The following is a 19,556-nucleotide window of genomic DNA, read 5'->3' as shown; positions in this document are numbered from 1 at the left end:
AGCAACGGAATGGGGGGGGGGGATCCCATGATTTTCTGTATATGCTTTATTAGATCACTTACTTCCAGCAAAGCTCTTATTGCTAATTTGATAGCTTCATTGTCATTTGCTATGGCATCTTCTGTGTAATTCTTTTCCAGAAATTCTCGGACAGTTTTGGCACTTCGACCTATTGCATTTGCCTTGAAAGACAGAAGATAATTATTAATACCACTGCAATATGAATGAATTTATGGTTACTAAGTAAAGTTTAGGGGTTTAGAGTTTATTCCACTATTACTTAGCATAATTACTAAGTGAAAATTGTAGTTCGAAGATTTAGGGAACATTTCAACAGCTCATTTGATTTACTATATGAATAATTTGAGACGATGGCATGACTTATTTTCAAATACACCAATGCCTTGTCCTGGCCAGTGATTTCTATTCCATTAACGGTTCCCAAGTCCTTAGTAGTCAAAAAAGATTGAAAGAGTTGAAACTCAAAAAGATGTAAAGAGGAAAGGATATATAACTGCAATATGATGCAAAAAGAAAAATAAAAGGGCATCAGTGTGAAGAAGAAAAGTGTTTCTTTGAACAGGACTGTGCATCATTTTATCTCCTCTGACTGTAAGCAAGAAGGGCTGCTTCTGTTCCATTCCCCAGTTTTCTTTGTTCTTCAGAAATTTTCAGCAGATGAAAGGAAGTGGCAAAAGCATCTCCCTGGCTGCATGACTACAGGTAATATATAGCCTGTTCTTTCCATTCAGTGTAAATATCCAGATGAGTACTAGTGATGATAATGATAACAACAGTAATTTTTATTAACAGAACACTTAATGTGCCAGGCACTATGTTAAGCATTTTAAACAGATTATCTCATCTTAACCATCACAAAAACAATTAAAAAGATACTATTACTAACTTTAATTCATGAAGGAAGAAATGAAGGGTTGAAAAGGTTAAAAGAGCCGACAATTTGGACTGGATGACTTTGCTGTGGTGGGGGGGCTATTCTGAGTCTCTGTCCACTAGTTCAGTTCAGTCGCTCAGTCATGTCCAAGTCTTTGCAACCCCATGGACTGCAGCACACTGGGCTTCCCTGTCCATCACCAACACCTGGAGCTTGCTCAAACTCATGTCCGTTGAGTTGGTGATGCTATCCAACCATCTCATCCTCTGTTGTCCCCTTCTTCTCCTTCCTTCAGTCTTTCCCAGCATCAGGGTCTTTTCCAGTGAGTCAGTTCTTAGCATCAGGTGGCGCAAGTACTAGAGCTTCAGCTCCAGCGTCAGTCCTTCCAATGAATATTCAGGACTGATTTCCTTGAGGATTGACTGGTTTGATCTCCTCGCAGTCCAAGGGACTCTCCAGAGTCTTCAACACCACAGTTCAGAAGAATCATTTCTTCAGCGCTCAGCTTTCTATTCACTAGATGCCAGTTGTATCCCCTACCTCAGTGATGACAACCAAATGTGCCTTGAGATATTGCCATATGTCCCTATGCTGGGACAGAATCACCCCTATTTGTGAACCGCTGGCTTAGGTAATCTTGCCCAAGATCATATAGTGGGTAAGCAGAAGATATGAGCTTTGAAACCAAGTAGACCAAATCATCAATCTGAGCTTTGAGCTCTATACAACTGTGCTGCCACATGCCCTTCTGCTGTGATGGCTCCAGAGAGTGAAAAGAACCAGCAGAAAAGCCCATCCTTTCACTGAAGGGTTCTGGCTGCAAATAGGCAATGTCCCAGTTCTAACTGGTATGTACTATGGTTACTGAAAAGAGATTGCAAAGGAGATTTTTAGGAAGTGAGTATGAAAACATACCTTTTGTACTACATGAACATATAGTTCTGCAGGAAATCAGTCCTGAATATTCATTCAAAAGACTGATGCTAAAGCTGAAACTCTAATACTTTGGCCACAAAATGCGAAGAACTGACTCTGATGCTGGGAAAGATTGAAAGCGGGAGGAGTAGGGGACAAAAGAGGATGAGATGGTTGGATGGCATCACCGACTCAGTGGACATGAGTTTGATTAAACTCTGGGAGTTGGTGATGGACAGGGAGGCCTGGTGTGCTGCAGTCCATGCGGTCACAAAGAGTCGGACATGACTGAGCAACTGAACTGAACTTCGCAGAACTTTTACCATACCTTTATATTTCAGAAGATTAAAATAAATAGCTATGAAATTTTAAATCGGAGTTTGTGGCCTTGAAATTTCATTAAGATCAAAGAGAAACCCTTCGGCCTGGTGTGACTTCGGAGTTTATTAGCTTGAAGTTTGTTTTGGTCAGCTAACTGGCTGCTTCCTGGAGAGGAAGTACATAAAGTAGTGGTTTATCCAGAAATCTCACTGAGCCTTTAAAAGTCACCTTGTAAATGCCTGGTGACTTTCCTGTCCACTGCTTCCAATAGCTGATGTCAAAATTCTTTACCCCCTAACCTATTTGACTGGTTTCCTAAAATCTAGCTGCTTCTTACCACACTTATAACTCCACCCTCCCTCCAACCCCATTACCCACTTGAGCTCATTTCAACAGACTCTTGATGGTTTTGCAATGTTTTTCCTGCCTGCCTGTCCAGATTAATGATGATTTTCTGTGGCAAAGAATATTAGCTGCCAACCCCAGTATTCATTCTTCCTCTGTGACAGAACTCCAGGCAATGTGCCTGCTGAAAAATGTCATGTCCTACCCTCTGTTACCAAAAGGAATATACAAGTGGAAGTAACTGGATGAACCTTCTAGGAATCTCTGCTGCCTATAATGCAGACATGTTGGCTGGAGGTCTAGTAACTACCTCGGGAGCATGAGAAAAGACTAAGATAATAAAAGAGACAAACACCAGTAACTGCCTACTTCAACCTTCTCATTATGCAGGAAAGATAAATCCTTACATGTTAAGGATCATCACGTCCCTGTGGTTAGGAGCTGAGAACAGTAATTCACAAATAGACCTCTGAGTGGATCCTGGGATGTGCTGCCCTACTCCCCTTCAGAAATGAAAGCCTTATTCCTCCAGCTGCTGGCAGTGCTAACGGCACATGGCCTTCACCTCTTAACTTTCTTTGAGAGGTGCCTTTATTAGCAAGAGCTATCTCGCTTAAGGTCTTGTACTGTCCAGAGGTGGACAAATCCAACGACTGACTGATGAAGAGCTATTAATGCCCAGATCCCCCATCCCAACTTGAAACAACTCTGAAGAGCTATCCCTGCCCCAGGGCTTCCCACAGGGTGATGAGGCCTTTACGGAGATTCCACTGCAGCCCCACTTTTCCCTCAGCCTCATCTGTTCCCTTCAACAAATGCTGGTCCCCAAAGCACTTACTAAAAATGATGGTTAAATGGCCTTTAATGATGGTTAAATGGTATTTTCCAAAGAATACCAGTGTGGAGAGAGGATCTATGATAAAAGGGTTCCAAATTAAAGTAATCTTGGGGACTACTTAAACTGTTTCTAGAATATTTACAATGCCTTTTAGAACATGCAGAACTTAAGAAAATTTATTAAATTTCTTTAGAAAAACATCTCCCCACATTAATTAGCCTTAAACAGCTTAACTTACATATATTAACATCCAAAGAAATACATTTTGAGAAACACTGTTCTGAAGTATACAACATACTAACTTTGTTCCTGTTTAAAGTATTACCAACACAGCAAAAAACTTGGCCTTATAAGCTTATCACCATCACTCTATCCAGGCTGTTCTTGCCAAGGTCACCAATGACCTGCATGTTGCCAAATTCAATCATAGCACAGCGGTTTTCTTATTTGATTTATCAGTGGTGCTGACTTGGCTGATCAACTCTTCTTGGAATCCTGTTTTCACTCGGGATCCAGGATATTACTCTCTGGGTTCTCCTCCTTTACAGAGTAGGCTGGATCTATCCCTACCTTTCACTGGCCGACACCCCTGATCTAAATCTGATTTCACTTATTATTAAGAGTCCCCTAAATCATGGCTCAGTAGGTAAAGAATCCACCTGCAATGTAGGAGACGCAGGTAGACGCAAGTTTGATCCCTGGGTAGGAAAGATTTCCCTGGAGGAGGGCATGGCAACAACCCACTCCAGTATTCTTGCCTGGAGAATCCCATGGACAGAGGAGCCTGGTGGGCTACAGTCCATGGGGTCGCACAGAGCTGGACAGGACTGAAGTGACTGAGCATGCATGCAACTTGCTTGCCTGCTTCCGCCCTACAATCTATTCTCAATGAGAGATACTTTTGAAATATAAATCAGATCATGTTACTCTAATGTGCAAAAATCTCTACTATCTATTTCACATGTCCTCTAACCATACCTTGTAAGACTACAACCTAGCACTGCAAAGTGTTGTCATTACACAGTGATGACACAGCCGTTCTCAGCAGTCCACGGTACCATCTTACCAGGATGTGTGGTGTACTAGGTCAGAGTAAGAAACAACAAAACACAGAAACAAACAAAAAAGAAAACAGAGAAACTTGACCTTATGTTTAACAAAGTGCCAGAGGGCACACCCCTAAATAAAAATAAAACCACAAGAATTTACTCCACATTGAAAGGCTGGATATCAGAATGTATATACTATAGAGAGAATCATCTGGCTTGAGGGAAGTAGCATGAAGTAGAGTACAGAACCCTGCACTAAGAAGCAGGAGACCCTGAGTTCTAATTCCAGTCTTGCTATTAACTAGTGGTGAAAACTTAAAAAGTCACTTAACTCCTGAGTATTACTTCAAACATATAGAATAAAAAAGTTTCCAAGATTTTTTGTTATAGATGATTTTTTTAAGTTGCATAATGCTTCCTTCAACCAAAATCTTATAAGAAAGTGCAATACATAGAATCAGTGAAATGAGGATGACACGGTGTACATGTGTGCGCGCATGCTCGCGCTATTTACACCCTCCCACCTCCACCACCTGGCCTTACAACACCACAGCAAAGCAGTTTCAGACCCAGATGATAAATAAACTTGCCAACAATTACGCAATCTCCATTATTTTCCTAACTGACTTTGAAATAAAAATGCTTCTCAGCAGTTGTTGTTCAGTCGCTAAGTTGTGTCCAACTCTGCGACCTGGACTGCAGCATGCCAGGCCTCCCTGTTCTTCACTATCTCCCAGAGTTTGCTCAAACTCATGTCCACTGAGCCGGTGATGCTATCCAACAAGTATAACCCTCAAATTCTAAAAGACATGAACAAATTCCTGACTCACCTTCCAAGCATGATAAGTACCAGAGGGATCAGTCTGGTATAATCTTGGGATACCATCATCATCAAAACCTACAATCAAGGCAGATATACCAAAAGGCCTTCGTCCATTGCTCTGAGTATATTTCTGAAAAATAAAATGTTTTCTTGACTACTCTCTGTATGAGGCCAAAGAAAGGACAACACTATTACTTAACAAATAACAATTTCTAATATAAAGTATTCCTGATAAAATTATCTTTTATTAATTTCTATTTTGTATAACTTCAAGATCCTCTTGCTGAACTTTTCTGTAGTAACCTCAATCCATGATGAAAATTTTAAAAAGTAAATACTGACAGTCTTGTAAAATGAAATCGTAAGTTTCTTATGTATGGTCTCAAATTTGTTTTCCTGTTGCCTTATGTAAGTTTGGTAGCATAACTAGACTGTAACCATTTTCCTATTGCAGAGAACTGTGCTTGTCAGGTCATTTCGGTTCTCAACAAAGTTGATTTCAGTGAGCTGTGCGAAGCACGGCCTTGGTTTCATTGTGAGGGACACTGTTGTTATTATCAAGTATTCTTACTTGATACTATTATTATCAAGTATATTCTGTTCAGTATGCTCTTATCTCTACATAAAAATCCAACTAAGACATTTCTTTCAGTCTCAAAACAAGAAACTTCTGTTGAAGACAAAGCATGTTTTTTCTTGACAATGGGGCACTGGAAACCAGTTTTATCTTTTTACTTTGGTGCTAGGAACTTTCTAAATTTGTGTCCTAGGGAGTGATTCTGAGACTGGCATCCACAGAAGTTGTGCAGAGAGGCAGCCATGGTAGAAAACTCAGGACCACATTTGTAGGCAACTGTATGAAGTCTGGCCTGTATTTAGACTAGCTTTCTTCTTGGACTTGTCTACATAATTTTTAAAAAAATTTTAATGTTATTATATATATATTTACAAGCCACTTTAAATTTGGGGTTTTTTTGTTTGATTTTTCTTCAGCCATGCCATACAACTTGTGGGATCTTAGCTCGAAATACCTGCACCCCCAAGCAGTGGAAGCCTGAGTTGTAATCACTGGATTGCCAGGGAATTTCCAAAGCCACTTTAGATTTAGTTGCAACATAAACTCTGAAAGAATAGGGTTTGTCTTTTTTCTCTGTTATTCCCTAAAGTTCCTAGTTCACACGTAGGTATGAAGTAGATGTTTTGTAAACATACCTTAAAGGAAAGAAACTTTTGTTTGCTTAAGCAACCACTTTGTTTTGTTTTGGCCATGCTGAGAGGCATGTGAGATCTTAGTTCCCCCACCAGGGATCGAAGCTGCATCCCCAGTGTGAAGAAGAAACACGTGCACAAGGGTAAAATCATTTAAAAGAACAAAAGTTGTACATGAGGATAACTTCTGTTCCAGAGCCTCAGGCTTCTCGGTAGCAATGCCACTGTTACAGATTCACAATGCGTGTCTCTATAAATGTTCCATGCATAATAGTTTTTATATTTCCAAAAGAAAACCTAAAAACCTTAACTGGGAACCTTGTGTACACAATCTTCTCTACCTTGGCTTTTGGTGAGTACCTTTTAACTTGGGAAAATCAAAGCAATGAAGAAAGAAAAACAGAACAATATAAAAATGTTGAACTTTGTTGAAACGAATTAAATTCTAAAAAAAAAAAATAGGGCCATTTCTTGTAAGTATGAAATTTAAAAATGTAGTATCTAGAATATATAGAACCTATAAAAAAAATCTCTATGTAAAAACAAATAGTAAAATTCATCCCAGGAAATATTCTAAATTCTTTAAGTGTACTATATATATTGCAACTCAACAAACATTGTAATGTTAATTTTATAAATAAGGAAATTGAGGCAAAACAGGCTAAATGATTTGCCCAGGGCATTAACTAGGAAGTAGCAAAGCCAGGACTTAAACCCCACATTTCTCGCTCCTGGGAGCAAATTCTTAACTGCCAGAGTGCCTGTCAAAAGAAAAGACAGTTTACACTAGGAGAAATGAAAATAGCAAACAAACATGTGGGGAAAAAATTGACCTCACTACTAATTATAAAATACAAATTAAAACAACTATTACAATGCTATGCTATACTTATTTGCAAAATAAAAGAAAAATGAAAAACCCAATGCTGATGATTCTTTAGGGAAATATTTAGGTACTGCTAGTTGTACGATAAAAATTTGTTCAATCTTTTTAGAAAGCAATTTAGCTACATATAACAAGAGTCTTAAAACTAATTTCAACCTTTAATCTAGGAATCCCAGACTGAAAATTAATTTAACAATATAACTCAAAAAAGAAAAAACTGTGACCAAGATAGAATAATGTTATTAAAGTAGCAGACTGAAAGAGAAAGGCAGAAAGAGGGAGTGAGGGAGGGAAGGAGAAAAGGAAAGAAGAACCTGGAGCAACCTAAATCATCAGGAGACGGCAATTAGAAACAGTACTATATAGTTAGGATGGTGAGTGTAAGAACTATGCTGCTGTGGATAAATAGCAAAGAAAATGATAATAAATGAAGCAATATTTGTATGCATCATGATTATACTAAAGGTCAAATCATGTATCTACACATGGATTCAGAAGACATAATTTCTAAACCTGATCAGTTGTGTTTAGCTTTGTAGATGAAAGAATCAGGTATTTCTGTGGATAACTTTAAAAATGGTGTCTTACTGCTACATCTCTGAACTACAGAAATCTCCTTAAAAGGTCACTCTTTTTTTTTTTAATATTTAATTATCAGAATTGATACTGATTGAGATTTCTAGTGATCAAATCAATCCACTCCACTGGAATAAGAATCTGAATATGAAATGAGAAATAATAAGGAATTTAGTACATTTTAACAGACTGAATGGTTGGAGTGACTAGTATTCCCATGATAGGACCCATCATGGTGGAAAAAAGAACACTTGAAATCTGTTGGAATACTGGCTTACCTGCTTTAAGGTTGCTATGAAGCGAGTTATATATTCTACAGTGACTGGGTCCTCAACTGTAAGCTTATGACTCTGACATTCCACACGAGCTTTGTTTATTACTACTCTTGCATCAGCAGTCAGGCCTATAAAAACAGTCAAAGAATAATGAAGTCTTCCTCATTAAAAGTGTTTTGGCCACCATGCTATTTTTCCTGTAACATTCTTTGTTTTTTCCAATATATGTCCATAATAAAGAATTTATGAAGTAGAGTATCACTCATCCTAAGTTGCTTTGTTTCCTTCATTTGATCCATTGTTATTTACTTTTTAAAGAAAATTGTTTTAAATAATATTTAAACAAGAAGGTTAAGTAACCTATTTCCCAAAGATCAGGATGGTTTAATTTACAGTAGCTGGTTTGATTATTAGGTTTTATTAAATTAAAAAAAAAACTCTGTAGTCAAATTTTAAAAGCTTTTTTGAGACAGTATCAGTGGCAGATTTGTTCAAAAGCTGACCATCTATCCTGATTCCAGAACCAAGCTACTTATTACCTAAACATAAACTAAGTTGGATTTCTTCTTATGAAAACAACGAAACTTCATTATCAAACACGAACTCAATCTGCTTTCAACATGACCGTGACATGCCGCTTGTCAGCTTTTTGTCTAAGATTGGGGGTTTGAAAATGAAGAACATTAAAACAGAAAAAGAAGGGCATTTGCTGGCAGTCGAATGGCGAGGACTCTGGCATGTCCATTGCTGAGGGCCTGGGTTCGACTCCTGGTCAGGAACTAGGATACCACAAGGTTAGAGCCAAAAACCAAGAAAGAAGGAAAGAAAAAACTTCATCTTGCCTTTATCGCATCAAAACATCATGTGATGAATTCTTAACACTTCTAAGAGGAGATAGAAGATGTTTCTATCAAAATGACCAAAAACTTAAATGGATTCAAATGATTACAAACATTTCTATTGAAGACTTTATGGCATTTGACCTTTTCATCACCATTTACTTTCTTTCTCCACTCTCTTAATATCATATTGCTCAAAAAACTCATTCACAAAATCTCTGAAACAGCCGTTTCTCACATAACCAATCAGTCTTTGGCAGTCACAAACTCTTGTTTCCCTTCCACACCATTTCAAAATGTGTTTCTATAAACCTGGAAGAATGGTTAGTTCCTGAAGATAGTTAACAGTAACCAACAAAGCAGCAGCTGTCAGAACATGCCACTGTTGAGAACCACTCTAACACTCAGGAGTAGGGTATGAATTATAATCAGACACTCAGTTAAAGAGAAAAATTGATTCTTTTCTCTTTGCAAAGGTTATCTGAGAGAAAGAAATGGTGATAGATTGACTTAGCTTACCCTATAGGCTAAAAGCTTCACTCCATTTAAAAATATGATAGGAGATGTTGAAGTACAGTATTTCTTTACATTGTAAATATTGATATGATCCAAAACTATAGAAAAATAAAAGTATCATATGTAGAAAACTCATTGTCAGAAATCTTGGTTTATAGAGTTGTGACTTTCCCAAAAAATATAAGACATACTATTTATGTTTAGTGAGAAATGGAGTGTAGTATATTTATGAAGTATGTATATTATGTAACAGCTACCGTGGGGCCAGCTGTGTTACATCAACATACTCTGCATCATTACTGTAGGCCCACAAGTACCTGCAAAAGCCATGCAGACATGGTCATCAAGGGCACAAATCTTCCTCACAGTTCTTTCATCTTGAAGCTTGGCAACGGATTTTTTTTCGACCCCGAGCACAACTATATTGGTACCTCGAATTCCAACCTGTTGAGTCATTATAAAAAAGAATGAGCTGGCCATTTTAACGCCTATAATCAAATTATTCTAACAAATGACTTACAGGAAAAGGCTTTTCTTTAAACCTTCAGTATAAAAGAGAAAAACAGACGTCTAAGAAAAATAAAACACACAAGTATAGGCTTACAGAAAGTCTATTTCCTAAACTCAAAGCAAATAGCTATAAACTAGAAGAACACACCACCAGTGCTGAAACTACACGACTGTCCGAATCTCAGACACCTAAGGGAGTACTATCTAAAAACAGGACAATGTTCACCCAAATGAAAGAAGATGCTGGGAACACATGACCATTTCTTGTAAAATGGGCAGTACCAGTACTGGTGGTAGTAGAAGCAGTCTAGAAGGTCAAGTAGATAAAATCCTGAAAGCCCTTTCATACATCTCACAGGAGGGATAAGGATTAGGGCCCAGAGCAGACAATTTGGCAGCTTTTTATAAAACAGGCAATTAACATACAATCTAGTAATTGTACACCTGGGAGATTTTATCAGAGAAATAAAAGCATGTTGACACAAAAGCCTGCTATGAATGTACCTTTATTCATAAAAACTCCAAACTGGAAACAAATGTTCTCCAATACATGAAGAGTTAATTAAACACTATGGTACATGCATACCATGGAACACTACTTGAAATAAAAGAGATACATGCAACAACGTGGATGAAACTCAAGGGAAGAAAGCAAATCCCCAAAGTTTCATACTGTATGATGTCATTTCAATAACGTTTTGAAGTTACAAAATTTTACACATGAAGGACAGATGAATGCTGCCAGGGATTAGGGCCATCGATAGGTCAGTTTGGCAGGGAAGGTAAATAAAGAGTTGGGTGTGGTTAAATAAGAGCAACATATGGAATTGTGGAGCTGGAAATGGTTAGTATCTTGACTGTGGATACAGACAGGAATGTACACAGGCAAATGAGTCCAAGGCAAATTGGAGAATTTGGAATAAAATATCAACATCGATATCCTGGTTGTGACACTATACCAGTTTACAAAATGTTAGTATTGGCAGAAAATGCAGAAAGTATACTAGGAACCCCTATGTTTTATTTCTTCCAACTGCATGTGAATCTACAATGATCTCAGTAGAAATTACATTTAAAATTACTCCACTGGAGACAGGAAAAAGTCAGGAAAGATTAAACAGACTGGAAAAATGTTGATAATTACTGGTGCTGCGTAATGGGTATACAGAAGTTAATTATACTGTTCCCTCTATGTCTTTGTAAATGTAAAATATTCCATAATAAAAAGTTTAAAATAAATCAAATAAAGCCAAAAACAAATAAACTTCAGCTTTCTCTCCAGGGTTTTTCTCACCAACATCTGAAGTGAGTGAAGTCGCTCAGTTGTGTCCGACTCTTTGCAATTCCATGAACTGGGGCCTACCAGGCTCCTCCATCCATGGGATTTTCAGGCAAGAATACTGGAGTGGGTTGCCATTTCCTTCTCCAGGAGATCTTTCCAACCCAGGGATCGAACCCAGGTCTCCTGCGTTGTAGGCAGACACTTTACCGTCTCAGCCACCAGGGAAGTCCGTTGTGGCTTCCCTTATGGGCTTCCCTAGTGGCTTAGCTGGTAAAGAATCCGCCTGCAATGAGGGAGACCTGGGTTTGACCCCTGGTTTGGGAAGATCCCCTGGAGAAGGAAAAGGCTACCCACTCCAGTATTCTGGCCTGGAGAATTCCATGGATTGTATAGTTCATGGGATTGCAAAGTCAGACAAAACTGAGCAACTTTCACCAACATTTGAACACATGGCTAAATCTCTCTTATTTTAAACAAAATATTAAAGACCACTTTATTTCAATTCTGCCTCTCTCTCTTAACCCTTTCAAGGCCAAATACTGTCATCAACTCTTAGTTTGTACAGCAACCTGCTTTCCACCCCACTCCTCCCAGTGTTTAGCCAAGGTGGACTACTCATAGGTCATTAAGGTCCCTTATGGCTTTAGTCTATCCTCTACACAGTCTGTAGTCTATATTTTGTTTTCTTGAGTGAAGAAGGGTACTTAAGAAAACTCATTTGCTTGACCTTCAACATAGGTTTTAAGCTGAGGAGAGAAAGGATACACTTTAAAATTAGTATTTCCGAGCCTAGATCAGTTTCTTGATTTCCAAACATGTATATTCAGCTGTAGGTCAGAAATCTGGACAATTTAGCTAAGTTCAGTCTCTCACAAGGCTGCAACCAAGCTGTCACCCAAGGCTGCACTCATCTCCTGGCTCATGGGGGAGAATCTTTACAAGCTTACTCACAAGGTTGTTAACAAGATTCAGTTCCTTGTGGATTGCTGGACTAAGGACCTCAGTTCCACACTGGGTTTTGCTCCATACCGGGTTTTTAACAAAAACGTTTCCCTCAGTTCCTTGCTATACAGAACCCTCCATACGACAAATCACAACATGCCAACTGGGCTTCACCAGGGTAAGCAAGCAAGAGGCTGAAGTAAGTCACCATGTGAAACCCAACATGTGAAGTGACGTTCCATCACCTTTCCCATCCCATTCCTTAGAAGCCACCCACTAGGTTCAGCTCACATACAGGGAGAAGGTTACTTGAAGGAATGAACACCAGAAGCTGGGGATCATTAAAGGCCATTTTGGAGGCTGCTTACTACAGATCCTACAAGCATGTCAATTACTGCTTCAGATTGCCTTACAAAAAAAAAAAAAGCAGTGCCATATACCAAGAGACTAAATCCAGAAACAGAGGCACCTTCTCTGACTCCTCCCTCTTCAATACCTTTTCTCCTTCCTCAACCCCCAAAACCATCCAAATAATCATCCAACGTATCAACAATACCATGGAATTTTCTCCAGAATCTGCTGTGTGTCCCTTTTTGCCCCAACCCTAGTAACACCTCCTATCGTCTTTCATCTGGGCTACTCCCATAGACTCCTATGAGGTTTCCCCACTTCCTTGATTTCATCTAATCCACTGACCATGATGCAGTCTGAGAAATCTTTGAAAAATAAAAATATGAAGAAAAAAAGAAAAGAAAATCGGAATGTTGCACTCCCCCACTTAAAACTTGTATTAGTAGAGAACATTTCTCACTAGGCAAACAAAGATAACACAGAAGTTAACTTGGGACAAAAGGATCTAGGGACTGTAATATTTACTTCTGTATTATCAGCTTTCTACTCTCTTAATGCAGACATGCTTTATCTGTTCAGGAAAAAAAAAAAAAGGGAACCCTGGATTCACATCCCAATAGTTCTCCCAGAGGAAAAAAGCTACCAGTATCTCTAGCTAGAAAAGTCCTGCTCTATGGACTTATACTGGCTAGATTTCTGTCCCTTGCTTATTGCAGGAGGACAGAAACTACGAATGACATTTCTTGGGTCATGTGAGTACCTCTTTGGTGGGACAAATGGAGTCTGTTATTAGAAAGGCAGAACAATAATAGCCACATCAAAACCCTTCAAGCCTTCTTATTCCCTTAAAAGCATTCCACAGTCTGGCTCCTGTTTCTGGCTTCACCTCTTCCCATTTTTCCATTGCTTCAGCAATCCTGAATGTCTTTCAGTTTGTGAACCACAATTGTATTTTCCTACTTGGTCTTGTCACGTTAGTTCTTTTTGTCTATAATACTCTCTTTCCCCTTCCACTTTTTCATCTGGCTAACTTCATCTTTCAGGTGTCTACATAAATATTACATACTTCCTCATGGGGACCATGGACCTAGGACCTAATACCTAGAGTTCCCACAATGCCTCATAATCTCCCATTATAATACTTAGACAGGCCTTGTTAGGACTATAGACTCACCGTTATCCAACATCCCTGCTAGACAACAAGCTCTCTGAGGCCAAAGACTGAGTCTCTTTTGTCCACTGTGAAACCAGTGGCCCTCGCACCACATCTGGCAGGTGTAAGTGTTAAACAAAAATGTCTTTAAATAGTAAATGAAGTGCTGGAAGAACTACAGACAAAATTGAAGGATAAAGAGAAAACAAAGGGATAGTAAAGAAGAATAACTACCATTTACTAAGTACTTGCTGTGAACCAGACACTGCAAGATGGTGAACACATATTATTGCCTCAATTCAATTCTCAAATCAACTCTATGAAGCAGGCACTATTTTGATGCCTATTTCACTATTTAAAAAACTGAAGCTTAGAGAAGTTAATTGCTTTATATGATACATATCTAGCTTCCACATTTAAGATGTTGACATAATTAATATACCAACATTTATGGAATAAATCACATGGTGCAACACAAAGCGCAAAGGCTTTGGAAGCAGAGAAACTGAGGGTATGGACTCTGACTTTCTGGCTGGGTACCCTTACCAAGTTATGGAAGCTTCTGAATCACAGCTCCCACATACATTAAAAAGGGGATTAAACACTGTTCTTAATGGTGGCTCAGTGGTAAAGAATCCACCTGCCAACACAGAAGATGCAGGAGATGCAGGTTCCATCCCTGGGTTGGGAAGACCCCCTAGAGTAGGAAATGGCAACCCATTCCAATATTCTTGCTTGAAAAATTCCATGGACAGAGGAGGCTGGTGGGTTACAGTCCATGGGGTAGCAAAGAGTTGGACGTGACTGATCAATTGAGCATGCGGTATAAGACAATGTACACGACATACGTGGGGGAAAATGAGTATTACTTAAAATGGTAGTTTACTTCTTTCTCAGCTCCTCCACTGTATATCCTGCAGTAGAAACACAAAAGGCATTACACCATTTAAATTCTCGAAAGTGAAAGTTGCTCAGTTGTGTCCGACTCTTTGCGACTCCACGGACTATACAATCCATGGAATTCTCCAGGCCAGAATACTGTTGTGGGTAGCCTTTTCTTTCTCCAGGGGGTCTTCCCAACCCAGGGATCGAATCCAGGTCTCCCACATTGCAGGCGGATTCTTTACCAGCTGAGCCACAAGGGAAGCCCAAGCATACTGGAGTGGGTAGTCTATCTTTTCTCCAGCAGATCTTCCCAACCCAGGAATCAAACCAGAGTCTCCTGCATTGCAGGTGGATTCTTTACCAAGGTCTTACTATCCAGTTGAAATGAGAAGACTATTAAGAATATCTGACATTAAAGAGAGTATGAGGCCAAATGTTCTGTGCTTAGGCGCTCAGTTGTGTCTGACTCTTTACGACCCCATGGACTATAGCCCACTAGGTTCATCTGTTCATGGGGATTCTCCAGGCAAGAAAACTGGAGTGGGTTGCCATGCCCTCCTCCAGGGAATCTTCCCATCCCAGGGGTTGAAACCAGGTCTCCCACACTGCAGGAAAATTCTTCACCAACTGAGCCACCAGGGAAGCCCATGAGGCCAAATAATAAATACTATACACTGTTCTGTAGTACAGATGATAAATTCAGAGAACCAAGAGATCCATGATGACTGGAGTGGATCAGAGATGGCTCCACAAAGGAGAGAAATATGCAGAGATTCTTAGAGAATAAGATGGAGAGTGACAGAGGTGTTTTCTGCTCTCCCCACCTACAAGGGCAGAAGCATATATTGGTAAAACCACAAAGCTGCACCCTTAATTAAAGTGGATCATGGAAGACTTTGATGGCCAGACTGTGGATCTGGGGTTTGATAAAGTAGGAAATATGGAGCCAATAACAGTTTGGGGTCAGAGAAAGGACAGAATGAAGAACGATAATAAATCCTATCATTTCCATGGGAATACTGTGAGGGGTTCATTTTTTTTCTTTCCTAAAAAGAAAGGTATTACCTCTCTAAAATGTTATTCAAACATATTTTTCATTTATATAAAAAGGGAACTAAGGAAAAAGAAAACAGGCCTCTTGCCTCACTTCATTCTGTAAGATAATCATCAAGAAGAAAGCAGAACCCAGGGTCTCTAGTTGCAGCCCATATAACTTTTGTATTACTAAATAATATCACATCTTCATATTGGTCAAAACTGGCCAACCTTGGCTTATTTAAAACTCATCATATCAACTGTCATTTACAGACAGAATCTTCTGTGACATATCTTAATAAAAAGTGCCATTATAAACGTTACCCCCACGTGACAGGTCATAGCACCCTAAAGGAAACACAACGAATAACTCCATACAAAGATGCAAATTATAATCCAGAATCCTGAGACAAAACTGTCTCCTCCTTGCAATGTATCTTTAAAAATGCCCACTATAGGTATTTTTATATCCTTACCCTTTTACAGCTCATTACAAAGGAACTATCAATCAGTTCTATAGCATTCTTAAAACATTTTAAATAGCCAATGTGGTTTCTTATTACACCTCAGTCTTCTCCCATTACTCCCTTTATTTTAGGCTCTAAAACTGGGGCATTATTTTCTAACCATATGCTTCACGCCATGCTGGGGATTATATAACTTCTTGTTTTTATCAAAATGGTACCCCTTTGGTTTAAGCTACATCAGACTTTTCTTAAATTTACAATTCTAAAAGAATTACTTACAAAACAGAAGTAAAACTAGAGGGCCCAATTAAATAGAAAAATACTTTTAAAATGATGATAAGATTCCTTCTAGTGTTATTTTTTTTACCACTTCACATTTGATAGATTTATAATAAAAGTGAATTATTTCCTTCCGTAACTAGGTTGGTATGGAAAGTGAGAGAAAATATAGACATTGCTAGACTTAGAAATGCACTGTGTATTCTCATAGCTGGTGTCTTCTTTTCCAAGATACACAACAAACATGCTCATGAAATTCGAAAGATTTTAAAACATCAAATCCTCCTGAACCCAATGGCTAGGATTTGGAAGATTTGGGGTAACAGATTTTTGGTCACCAGGCCATTTTTGTCCTTTTTAGTTTTTATAAATCACTAAGATTATTAAACGTAATTAAACCTTGGCAGGAGTACTACTGCTACCCTGAGTATTTGAAAGTTTTTCAGAAATGTGGATATATCAATTTAAAGGAGGGTATACTCCAAAATCACTGCAGATGGTGACTGCAGCCATGAAATTAAAAGACACTTACTCCTTGGAAGGAAAGTTATGACCAACCTAGATAGCATATTCAAAAGCAGAGACATTACTTTGCCAACAAAGGTCCGTCTAGTCAAGGCTACGGTTTTTCCTGTGATCATGTATGGATGTGAGAGTTGGACTGTGAAGAAGGCTGAGAGCTGAAGAATTGATGCTTTTGAACTGTGGTGTTGGAGAAGACTCTTGAGAGTCCCTTGAACTGCAAGGAGATCCAACCAGTCCATTCTGAAGGAGATCAGCCCTGGGATTTCTTTGGAAGGAATGATGCTAAAGCTGAAACTCCAGTACTTTGGCCACCTCATGCGAAGAGTTGACTCATTGGAAAAGACTCTGATGCTGGGAGGGATTGGGGGCAGGAGGAGAAGGGGACGACAGAGGATGAGATGGCTGGATGGCATCATTGACTCGATCGACATGAGTCAGTGAACTCCGGGAGTTGGTGATGGACAGGGAGGCCTGGCATGCTGCGATTCATGGGTTCGCAAAGAGTCGGACATGACTGAGCAACTGATCTGATCTGATCTGATCCTCTCCTTTGTAACAACCAAACCAAAAGTGGGAAATGGCCAAAGAGTGGAGATTCTTGGGGGCTTAAAAATCTCTAGATGGCCGCTAAATACTCAGGAGTAAATTTTTGAACAAACATTTTTAACAGGTGAAAATGTTTGAGTAGGTTAGCCATTTCAACGGTTTTTCTCCACAAGATTTAATTTCACATCGATTTAGGCCACATTTCATTGACAGACATATTCAATTTTTGATTTTTACTGTAATTGTTACTTTTCCACGTGTCTGCCAAATCCTGAGGAAGTGGGTAGTGTGCGTTCAGGTAGGATGCTACAGGCTGAAAGAAGTCTTTTCTTTCCTAACTGTCAGACACAGCATTAATCTCTCTTCCACAAGACAGACAGGCACCGAAGGAGAAATATGGTATGACATCCCTTATATGTGGAATCTAAAAAGAAATGATACAAATGAACTTACAGAACAGAAAGATACAGACTTAGAGAACGAATTAATGTTTGGCGGGGAAAGGAAAGGATAGTTAGGGAGTTTGGGAAGGTCACTGTACACACTGCTATTTGCAAAACGGATAACCAACAAGGACCTGTTATACACCACATGGAACTCAGTGTTATGTGCCAGCCTGGACGGCAGTGGGGATTGGGGGAGAATGGATACATGTATATGTATGACTGAGTCCCTCTGCTGTCCACCTGAAGATACCACAACATTGTTAATCCGCTATACCTCAATACAAAATAAAAAGCTGGAAGTTTGGGGGAAAAAAAAGTCTCTTCTACAGTCAAGGCTACAAAACACTCCCCCCCACCCCCACCCCAGCCCCGCTTCGCCCCAGGTACATGTCTACGGCGACTGTTAATGGCAGTTGCAACAACGGAAACCTAAGAAATCTACCAACTTTTAACTCCGCTATTTCCAACCCTAGTTTCAGAAACAACACCTCCCTTGATACAGAAAGGAGGCAATTTTCACACGTAGGGGACTCTTTTCCGGTCCCCCCATATCCAGCGATGGGCTGGGACGGTGGAGTAATCAAGGCCTGACACAAGGCAGGGGCCGATGGCTAAGAAAAGTTGCTCTCTCACCGCGGTGGAGCCTTTCTTTACTGCTTCCTGGGCATATTCCACTTGAAATAGGTGTCCATCCGGGGAGAAGACAGTGATCGCCCGGTCATACCGAGACGCCATCGCACACCACTACCCCTATTCCAGCTGAGCCCCCCCACACACTATCACAGCCGAGGAGCGGCAGGGCCTGCGGCCACGTGCTATCCGGAAGTGCTTACGTGCTCCTCAAGACGCCGCCGGAAGTGTTTGCAACCGCGGGTGAGACGTGCTAAGTGCGAATCGACTGTGATCCTGTTCCAGTGCTACCCTTAGTTCCTGGTTCCTGAGTCCCGGTTTTCCCACTCTGGTATTGCTCCAGGATGGGGTTGTGAAAACTATCTCAAAGAGTAGGGCTTAATAGTGAGAATAGGTCTTTCTCAAGTGGTGCATTGGTAAAGAATCCTCTTGCCAATGCAGAAGACACAGATTACACGGGTTCAATTCCTGGGTTGGGAAAATTTCCCTGGAGAAGGAAATGGCAACCCACTCCAGTTTTCTTGCCTGGGAAATCCCATGGACAGAGGGGCATGGTGGACTATAGTCCATGGGGTTGCAAAGAGTCAGACATGACTGACCACACACACACACACACACACATACATACACATACACACAGACACACACCCAGAATTTAGAAGATTAGGTATTTTTATTTTCCACAAACCTGTTAGAGAACCAGTGGTAATTAATTTTCAATCTCTTCTGTTTGGTTTCATATTCTAGAATTTCCTTCTCTCTCTTCCCCTTATTCCCTTGTTATATTATACAGTATGTAACTTTTTTTAAGACAATTATAGATTCACAGGAAGTTACAATGATAAAAGAGAGTGGGCTCTTGTACTCTTCATCTAGTTTGCCCAATATGTTACATCATACTAACGATAGTACAATATCAGAACCAGGAAATTGACATTGGTATAAAATAATTACATAGCTCTGACTGAAAGACATTTGAAAGTGTTACAGTGTGTTATAGCATACATTTAATAAATAT

The 19,556-nt window shown here is 39.6% G+C and overlaps 1 protein-coding gene across 1 annotated transcript in view; it reads right to left on the bottom strand.

Annotated features, from left to right (window-relative positions):
- PSMA8 (proteasome (prosome, macropain) subunit, alpha type, 8) overlaps positions 1–18,643 on the bottom strand; it is a 21,536-nt gene extending 2,893 nt beyond the window's left edge. The window contains exons 1-5 of the mRNA XM_010828942.1: positions 18,542–18,643; positions 9,805–9,931; positions 8,136–8,260; positions 5,194–5,316; positions 63–182 (exon numbers count right to left, since the gene is read on the bottom strand). Coding sequence (XP_010827244.1) covers positions 63–182; positions 5,194–5,316; positions 8,136–8,260; positions 9,805–9,931; positions 18,542–18,643 — 597 coding nt within the window. The remainder of the gene's footprint in view (positions 1–62; positions 183–5,193; positions 5,317–8,135; positions 8,261–9,804; positions 9,932–18,541) is intronic.
- Between the last annotated feature and the right edge of the window lie 913 nt (positions 18,644–19,556).

The sequence above is a fragment of the Bison bison genome, unplaced genomic scaffold (genome assembly GCF_000754665.1).
Source record: "Bison bison bison isolate TAMUID 2011002044 unplaced genomic scaffold, Bison_UMD1.0 scf7180017864498, whole genome shotgun sequence".
In the NCBI taxonomy this organism is placed as follows: domain Eukaryota; kingdom Metazoa; phylum Chordata; class Mammalia; order Artiodactyla; family Bovidae; genus Bison; species Bison bison.
This window is presented reverse-complemented; position numbering and strand designations above follow the sequence as displayed.